General features: G+C 39.6%; 2 protein-coding genes across 2 annotated transcripts; both read left to right on the top strand.

Moving 5' to 3' along the window:
• Positions 1-327: 327 nt before the first annotated feature.
• On the top strand, positions 328-2,205 carry LOC146380029 (uncharacterized). Its single transcript, XM_084938974.1, has 2 exons — positions 328-1,753; positions 1,845-2,205. The coding sequence occupies exons 1-2, from the start codon at positions 395-397 to the stop codon at positions 2,007-2,009; spliced, it is 1,524 nt and encodes a 507-aa protein (XP_084795100.1). The 5' UTR covers positions 328-394; the 3' UTR covers positions 2,010-2,205.
• Positions 2,206-3,944: 1,739 nt separating this feature from the next.
• LOC146380028 (cystatin-B-like) lies at positions 3,945-6,033 on the top strand. The gene is made up of 2 exons (XM_084938976.1): positions 3,945-4,621; positions 5,477-6,033. The coding sequence occupies exons 1-2, from the start codon at positions 4,520-4,522 to the stop codon at positions 5,603-5,605; spliced, it is 231 nt and encodes a 76-aa protein (XP_084795102.1). The 5' UTR covers positions 3,945-4,519; the 3' UTR covers positions 5,606-6,033.
• Positions 6,034-9,509: the final 3,476 nt, after the last annotated feature.

Here is a 9,509-nt window from a genome sequence, read left to right as displayed (position 1 = left end):
TCTCTGACATATCACAACTTTGATTATTACAATATCTAGATGGTATGAACAACCTTCACATAAAATTATTTGGTAATCAACCCATGCAGGAAGAGTCTCCAAAAGTTGAATCTGTTCATGTGGACCAGTGTTGGGTCTAACGCGTTACCAAGTAACTAAGTTACTAAGTTACTAAGTAACGCGTTACTGTATTTAAATTACTTTTCCACTGAAAAAGTAGAGTAACTAATTGCTGTTCATTTTTAGGTATTTTAAATACAGTTACTTACAATGTACTTGCGTTACATTGTAAAATAACTAAACTCGCTGAAAATCATTATTTAATTTCAATAATTTATCTTCTAAAGGTAAAAATAAACTCTGCCGCTTTAACATCGCTGTAGTGCAGCGGAAGATGTCGGACTTGGCTGAAGCGAGGGCCTGTTTTATGAAATGGAAATATTCCCGTCACTTCACTTTTCTAAAACAAGCAGACAAGAACATTACGGTAATATGTAAGCTATGTCCTGGGGAGAAAAAATTATCGGCCGCTGTCAATAGCACGAGTAATCTGCTGAAGCACCTGACACGGCAGCACAGACAAAGCCTTCTGAGTGAGCCATCTTCATCATCCATGGATAACACCGCGGCAACTCCTGCTAAGCAGACGAAACTTGATTTCACTTCAGCAACACAGAAAGTGTCTGAAGGTGAGCTTAAGAAAATGATTGCAGGCTACGTTGTGAAAGAGATGCTACCGCTGCGTACTGTAGAGTCTCCGTCTTTTAGGTGCATATTAAACAAAATACCTGTGTGTGGCAAAAAAGCAGCACTGCATGATCGAAAAACGTTTTCTACTTACTTAGATAAGTGTTATGCTGACATGGAAATGGAGCTTAAAGAGACATTCGAGAGTTTGGAATATATTTCCACGACTGCTGACATTTGGACCAGCCATAACAAAAGTTTTCTCGGAATGACGGCACACTGGATTGATCCTTCTACTTTTGTAGATGCAGCGCTAGCATGTAAAAGAGTTCGAGGGAGACACACATATGATGTCATCGGCAATGAAATCGAGCAAGTACATTCGGCTTATGGACTGAACTCTAAAGTGACAGCCACCGTGACAGACAACGGGTCCAATTTTATCAAAGCTTTTAGAATGTTCCAAAAATCAGACTCTGATGAGGAATCGGAAGAAGATGAAGAGGTGACATTTACTGATGTTGAGCAGACCCTCTCCACAGAATCTGAAGGACAGTTTTCTCTCCCTCCACACTTAAGGTGTGCATCACACACACTGAACTTAATTTTTCATGATGTTGAGAAATGGCTTCAAGCAAATGAGGCAAAATTCATCTACAGAAGTGCAACTTCAAAGTGTTCTGCAATGTGGACAAAAGCAAACCGTTCTTCTGTTGCTTCAGAGTTGGTAGATAATTTTTTCAAGAAAAAACTCATAGTACCTGTTTCAACACGATGGAATTCATTTCACGACGCTCTGTCCAGGATCACTGACATTCCCCTTGCTGAATTAAATACTGTCTGCACTCAGTTTGGAATCAAATGCTTCACTGATCGGGAGTATCTGTTCCTAAAGGAGTATTGTATCGTGTTGAAGCCACTCACTGTTGCACTAGACATATTGCAAGGAGAAGAGAACTGCTATTTTGGAATCCTTCTTCCAACTCTGGAGATTCTAATGTCCAGGACGCTGGCACTGCAGGACGAGCTTAAGCTGACAGCATCCCTCCCTGATATCATTGTTAAGGTAATCTATATATAGCCTTACCCTAAAATAAATTTTTGTTTTATTTATCATGCTCTTATGTGAAGTGTCTGATGTAGTTTTTTTCTCATAGGCCATCAAGGTGTGCTTTTCCTCAATGATGGACAATAAAGAAGCTCTCCTGGCTGCAGTCACTTTGCCTAAATTTAAGTTACGCTGGATCAGAGAAGAAGAGAAAAAAGACATGGTTAGGGCAATGCTTACTACAGATTGCCGTGGGTTGTCTCTTGAAGACTAATAACCTGCTCAAGATCACAAGAACCCTGCTAACTCCACTGATGACTTTTTTTCATTTGAGGAGGACGACTGTACCTACTCTGCTGAAACAGAGGTGATGGAATATTTGAAATCTGCTGGGTCTGAGCTGGGTGTTCTTAGGCAGTTTCCCAGGATTAAGGCCATTTCACTGAGGTACAACACAGCCACACCATCAAGCGCACCAGTTGAAAGGCTTTAACTTAAATTCACTTTAACACTTTATTTTGTCCTGATGAAACTCACTTTACTATACTTGACATAATTCTTTTTTATTTATACAGATATACTACATGTGTAACATTCATTGCATTGTTTAAATGTTTAATAATAAAGTACATGAATAACATGAGCTTATTATATATCATAGTAAAGTATATTTCCTATTAACTAGGCAGGTCATTGTCTCTCTTGACAACGCTGTCTTCAAATAAAAATAATTCCCTATATTCCCATCTATTCCAAACAACGGTAGTAAGTATCAAAGTTTCAAATTTGTCTTTCACTTTGACTCTTAATTTAGTAATAGGGCTGGGTATCGTCACTGATTTCTAGAATCGATTTGTTTCCGATTCACAGGGTCCAGAATCGATTTGATCCACGATTCGATTCGATTCGATTCAATTCGATTCAATTCGATTAGATTCGATTCGATTCGATTCGATTCAATTCAATTCGATTTGAATCTGGGAAATTTTGACAGTCAGAAATATTATAATTCAGATCAGTACATTTACATATTTTTGTATCTATAAAAAGGAAGCTGACACACGCAAGACTTTATCAAAGGTGTGAGCATCACAGCAGATGCCTTTGTGTCAAAGTAGCTGAAGATTAAACACAGAAAAACATGAAGGTGATTTTCCTGGCCTGGGATTTTATAAAAATATTCTGCAGTACATCAAAAATGAAAGAAAACCATTAATCAACATATGAACGTTACCCCTGACGTTACAGCGGTTTTATTACAGACACAGCGTTTTGCATTTTGCATAATTTTAAAAAGTTTACATTTGTTCAGTATTGGCAGAAACGGCAGAAATTAGGTTTTCTTTTCGGAACAGCGGCCGACAGTGCTGTAAACAGGGGTAGACTTGTGCGTAACAAGCAAGCGAATAATGCAGAAAACAGATTTTTAGGGAAACTGTTCTTGAAGTACAAAGAGAGAGAGAGAGAGAGAGAGCTGTGCATGAAGTGTGATTTTATCGTGGTGGAAGCAAAACAGCAAAAGTCAGAGTGAATTCATGACGATGTTCATGTGAAGCGTAGTTTGGATCTTCTTTTGCTGCTGGTTCAGTCAATATTGTTTGGAGAGAGATAAAACTAACAGCTTTAGAATCAGCGCAAAAAGGGCGTGAACACAAAGCGCAGACCCGCCGAAACATCAGAATCAGCGAGCTGTCGGCTTTCGGCCCCGACCGTGTCCGTGCCGTCAGCTGAGAAAGGCGACATCTCACTGATTCTGATCCGCGGGTTGCGCTGTGTGTTTACGTCTTTGTGCAGAATCCGTGTACCTGCTCTCATTTACTGTCTTAGCTGTTTGGTGGTTATTGAAATTTTGTGATCTTTCACCTGAGATTCTGGCATTTCGGGCAAAATAAATTTATATTAAAAAAATCGATTCAGGATTTTAATGAATCGATTTCACGTTATCCAAGCCAGAATCGATTTTAATCGATAAATCGATTAAAAAAACCCACCCCTATTTAGTAACCATGAACAAGAGGTCGGAGGTCAAATGTGGCATGATACCTTAATCTTTCTATGACACTTTCTGTATGTGGACCAGAGATGGGCAATAACGCATAATCCGATTGACTGACTGACGGGGACCATGACAGTGCAGGAGAGAGAACGACCATGCAGCGTTTAAAGCGTGGAAATACTGATCATACTTTGAGTTTGATTCCTTAAAAAGTGACAAAAACATTAGTGTTCGCTATTCACTGCGTGGAAGAAAACTTCTTTTTACAGCGAAAACCCCCCTAAACTTCCGAGCAAGAACCGAGTACGCTGCCACGGGAATGCGAAATTCACAGAGAAACTCCAAGATTCTTCCACTGACATGCGGCACACCTGCACCAGGGCAAACCTCCGCCTGCCCCACTCCTGCTAAGCAGGGGAAAATAGAGCAACAGGACCGCTGAGTCTTTGATTTGATTTATTTTATGCTGTGTTTTACTTGCATCTTTGAAAGAGTGAATGTAAACACAAAAAACTATTTTATTTTATGTGCTGGAATGCGCAGAAAACAGGTTTAAATGTTAAACAAATTTTAACATTTCAAAGTTGCATATGATTTAATTTTTGCTTGATGCATAAAGTTAAAAGATCAAAACTAATAAAACTAGTTTTAAAAAGAGGCTTTTCCATTTGATTACATTTTCTATGATGGACTATGCAGAAAAAGTAAAATAGGGCTGAAAGATCTATCGCTTTATCACCTATTCAGGGCCTGTGCTTCATATTGATGTTGCTGTCATTGTTATTCAGATGAAGCCTCTCGCAGAGCAGAAAACCGGGAGAAACTTCGAGGTTTTCACTGCAAAGAATTACAAAACACAGCTTGTAGCTGGGACCAACTACTTCATTAAGGTAATGTTTGTAATGCAAGCAGTGAGCAGTGGCAACACTACAAAGCTCCGAGGTCTTGCATGCAATAAAATATAATTAAAAAGAGCACTGATTGATAATGTGATCTGTCAGGTGAAAACTAAAGCAATGATCAGTGGGGGGTTTTCAGTTACTATCTCTTCACATATGTAGTGATTTTAAAAGAAGGCGTGTGCAAACCTTTAACTGTTATTGATTTTCTAGCATCATAGCTGAGGCTTTCAATCATTGTTTCCACACAAATTTCACAAATTCCATACAAAGTGCACCTCACACTCCTGGTGTGGCACAGGACGAGCAGTTCCAGTTTTTCCAGTTTTTGTGAATGATCGCTTGTCACACACAACGTGCACTAGGGGCAGGGGTGTCAAACTCCAGGCCTCAAGGGCTGGTGTCCTGCAGGTTTTAGATATCACCCTGTTTCAACACACCTGAATCAAATGATTAGTTCATTACCAGGCTTCTGGAGAACTTCAAGACATGTTGAGGAGGTAATTTAGCCCTTTAAGTCAGCTGTGATGGATCAAGGACACACTTAAAACCTGCAAGACACCGGCCCTCGAGGCCTGGAGTTCAACACCTGTGCACTAGGGCTTAAATAAAGAAGCATAAGCACATATTTACTTCATAAACTCTGTCAGCCATGAACAGAGCTCAACAAATGTTCTGTTTGTGTACACTACAACAATCAGCCACTCTATATATGAAGATGTGGATTCTCCTTTTCCACATGTTAGCATGTTGTTTGGCCCACAGCTGTGGCTTACATTGATAAAATAAAATGATCAGGATTACTTCTATGTGCACATCAAGCATCTCCTTTAACTTTCCTTGCAGGTCTATGTGGGAGGAAACGAATATGTTCACCTCAGTGTTTATGAGAAACTCCCGGCTTATGGAGGAACGCTTGAGCTGACTGATCTGCAGCACCCCAAGACTCAGAATGACAGTATTGAGTACTTCTAATGGGACAATGAACCAGTGAAAGCATCAGTGCCTACAGCCTGTCCTCTCAATGTAATCCATTAATAACCTGCCTCTTCATAAGGGGAAAGCTTTCCTTGTTTACATATAATAACCAGCTACAGATAATGGAAGGCAAAGTGAATCAGTTAAATACGAGGTGGGTGGAAAAAAATAAAGCCGATTATTCAAACCACAGCAGAAAAATAGTCCTTTCATGTTTTTTTTTTTTTTTTTTTTTTGGAAGACCTATTTCTGGAATGTTTTACAAAAATTAAAAACTCTGCAATTTAAAAACATTTGCAGACTTTGCATATTAATGTGGTTCAGGTCTGCTTACTTATCAAAGAGGAGTGAAACGAGTGTGACTGTGTATGTGGGACCCATATGTGAACAGAGTGTATTTAAAGTGTAATTTATGTCGCATAGCTGTATAAACTTGGTCAGTTTTGGATGATGTAACAGAATTAATCATGAAGGTCTGATAACCTGATTTTGAGTTCTTTAATATCATTTCAATGTAATTTTAAAAAAAAAGTATTTCATTTGCTAAGGTATTTGTGGCCATATTTCATTTTGTATAGTGTATTTCAATACAAAAAGAAGCTGTATGTAGTAACATTAATAAAGTCATTCTAACATGGATAGAGGAAATAAATGGCATTTGACATCTAAAAAAAATAAATAAATAAATAAAAAACAAAAAAAAAAACCCAGAGTGGCAGGCTCGCAAACTCAGAGGTTCTTAGTGCCTTAGACACGTACCTCTCCTATCTTCCTCATGACGAGAAAGATGACGTGAAAAATCTGATCCAAGCACACCCTAGTCTGTTTGGGGATGTACCATCTAGAACCCCAGTGTTAAAGCACGACATTGACGTGGGTGATGCGTGCCCTATTAAGCAACACGCATACCGGTGCCCCCCACTCAAGAGGTAATTAATGAAAAAAGAGGTACAGTACCTGCTTGAAAATGGTTTGGCGATACCTAGCCATAGCTCTTGGAGCTCTCCATGTCTGCTGACACCAAAGTCAGATGGTTCTCCTCATTTTTGTACTGATTTTAGGAGGGTAAATGCAGTCAGTGATGGCGTTTGGCATGCGGAATGCACCGGCCACTTTCCAGCGACTTATGAACTTTGTGTTAGCGGACATTAACAATTGTAATGTGTATTTGGATGACATTGTGGTATATTCTTCTTGCTGGACTGATCATGTGAGTACTCTGAGGGATGTTTTTGCTCGTTTAACCCAGGCTTCCCTAACTCTGAACCTGGCAAAGTGTGAAATTGCCAAGGCGGTAGTGACATACCTCGGAAAACAAGTAGGACACGGCCAGGTGCGCCCCGTGAATGCAAAAGTGGAGGCCGTACTGAGCTACCCGGTGCCCACCACAAGACGGGAGCTCAGGCATTTCTTGGGTCTAGTGGGCTACTACAGATGTTTCTGCCGGAACTTTTCGACAGTAGTGGCTCCCCTGACTCATCTGTGCAGTCCAAAGGAACCCTTCGTATGGACTGCTGAGTGCCAACATGCATTTGACTGTGCCAAGTCTCTCCTTTGCAGTGCCCCTGTACTGGCTGCTCCGGACTTCAGCAAGGCCTTCAAGCTGGAAGTGGACGCAAGCGCTACTGGCGCTGGAGCAGTACTGTTACAGGATGGAGTTGATGGTGTCAGTCATCCGGTTTCCTACTTCTCAGCTAAGTTCAAGCCTCATCAACTCAACTATTCCACCATTGAGAAGGAAACCCTGGCCATGTTGCTTGCTCTGCAGCATTTCGACGTGTACGTGGGGTCAACCACCACCCCTGTTATGGTTTATACTGACCATAACCCTCTGGTATTCCTAAAACACATGTACAATCGCAACCAAAGATTGATGAGATGGGCGTTGCTTGCTCAGGAGTACAACATAGACATCCGACATCAGAGAGGTATGGACAACGTGGTGGCTGATGCACTGTCCAGGACCCAGTATTAACCCCAGTAACAGACTTGGTGACAGTTGTTAAAAGTGTCTGTTTACTGTATGTGATATTTTATGTGGGGGGGTGTTACGGTCGCTGACCTCTAGTGGCTCTCCCTCTGTAGAAGAGTTTTTTTCCTCCTTTTCTTGTGTTGCAGGTCTGCCTCATGAGCCACAGCTGAGGTGTGTTTATATATATATATATATATATGTGTGTGTGTGTGTGTGTGTGTATATATATATATATATATATATGTGTGTATATATATATATGCGTGTATATATATATATATATATATATGAAATATTTTACTACATAAGACTGGTGCACCAATCTTATGACACTGCCAACTTTGCTGTGCTGGTGTCATTGTTGATTAAAGTTTATTTATTTATTTATTTATAGTCAGCTAGTTCTAAACACAGTTGACCATATGACAATGAGTTAGTGACAAAGTCTTTAGGAGTGTTATGGCCCGTCTAGGCGCAGCCAGACCATAACATAAGGGGTGATCCATTCCCGTACGACCCCAAGCAGCACATCACGCAATTAATACTTTTTGACAGTGATTTATTTACAATGAGTGAATTTAGAAACAAAGGAAGGGAGCGAATTATAACTTCGGGGTGAACCCAAGACCAAAACAACAAAAAAAAGGGAGGCTATCTCAGGGATAAATCAAACTTACCGATTCAAAAGAATTAAACCAAACGACAATGACTTACCTCCCTACCTAAAAAAAAAAACAGGATAAAACTGTAATCAAACAAAAAGGCGGTCCACCCCTACATGCTCCTACATTAAACAAACATTGCTAACAGTGAACACACTGTCTGCCGGTTGGGATGGGCCGAGGATGGATGACCTGGCAGTCCCTGACGGTGTCTTCTTATGCGCTGCCTCCCGGTCATTAGCCAATCGGTACGATCCGTCCACCCTGGATGCACCAATCATGGAGAATCACCTGCACACTCAGATTTACATATTAAAATTACGACAACAGTCGTAACAAGGAGAAATAGTAATTATATTACCCATTTTGTGAGTATAGTTATAGTTATAGTTGTATAGATATATATGGCTAATAAGTGCTACCAAAGTACAGAGACAAAGTAACTGAACCTTCAGATGTTTTTACTCTTACAACCATCAAACAAATCTACTCAATTATCATTTTTCCAAGTGTGTTTTAATGTATGTCGGTCTTTTCATGTTCCATTTAAAACCTGATAACATTTAACTGTCAATATTCTTAAAATGTCACTAGATGGCACTGTCATTTTATTTTTCACGTTTTGTTTGCAAAAGCATTGTTTCCATGTAGACCACGTTATCCAGCTGTAAACAACAATTTTCATACATTCTGAAAAACTAACTTCAGTGGTTGACTTTAAACATTCCAGGTTCAAGTTTCAAGAGGAGATTTCAGTTGCATCTCATGGCTTGTATGGCTTACGTATACTGCATCTCCTGTTCAGGCACCTTGATTGTATCAACAAAACATGTTGAACAAGGGGTCAAACAGAAACATAACATATGACCCAGGCACCAGAATCTGCCTGACAAAGACTCCAATCTGTCCCACTGCATGGGTATGAAATATGTGAACGAATGCAGAGATTTTGACATTTTATTGTATTTTGATTAGTTTTATAGCTTTTCCTTTAACGATCTCCCCCATGGCCATTCACACTACACTAAAGTAGTAATAGATAAGCAATTACATATATTCTAATTTTATTTTATATCTATCAAATTATACATATTTTATTTTTGTCTTTGGTTGTTTTGTTTTTCCAGTGGCAGTGGGGGGGGAGTCATTTTCTGAGAATTAACTACAAACTTTGCAGCTTAAAGAATAAAAGTTTGGGTATAAAATTGCCAAGTTTTCACAGATTCTTTCATTTACAGCATGTTTTAAGTGTATTGTATATCTCTGT

This window comes from Perissodus microlepis, chromosome 9, assembly GCF_051167445.1.
Source record: "Perissodus microlepis isolate ML-2025 ecotype Zambia chromosome 9, ASM5116744v1, whole genome shotgun sequence".
NCBI classification, from domain to species: domain Eukaryota; kingdom Metazoa; phylum Chordata; class Actinopteri; order Cichliformes; family Cichlidae; genus Perissodus; species Perissodus microlepis.
The sequence above is the reverse complement of the archived record's forward strand: the minus strand, read 5'-3'. Positions and strand labels throughout refer to the sequence as shown.

What these genes read in the sequence shown, in the direction of transcription:
- LOC146380029 (XM_084938974.1), top strand. Translation starts at nt 395, where the DNA reads ATGTCGGACTTGGCTGAAGCGAGGGCCTGTTTTATGAAATGGAAATAT. An exon ending in TCCCTGATATCATTGTTAAG is followed by an intron (nt 1,754 to 1,844) that starts GTAATCTATATA and finishes TTTTTCTCATAG; the next exon opens with GCCATCAAGGTGTGCTTTTC.
- LOC146380028 (XM_084938976.1), top strand. Translation starts at nt 4,520, where the DNA reads ATGAAGCCTCTCGCAGAGCAGAAAACCGGGAGAAACTTCGAGGTTTTC. An exon ending in GGACCAACTACTTCATTAAG is followed by an intron (nt 4,622 to 5,476) that starts GTAATGTTTGTA and finishes CTTTCCTTGCAG; the next exon opens with GTCTATGTGGGAGGAAACGA.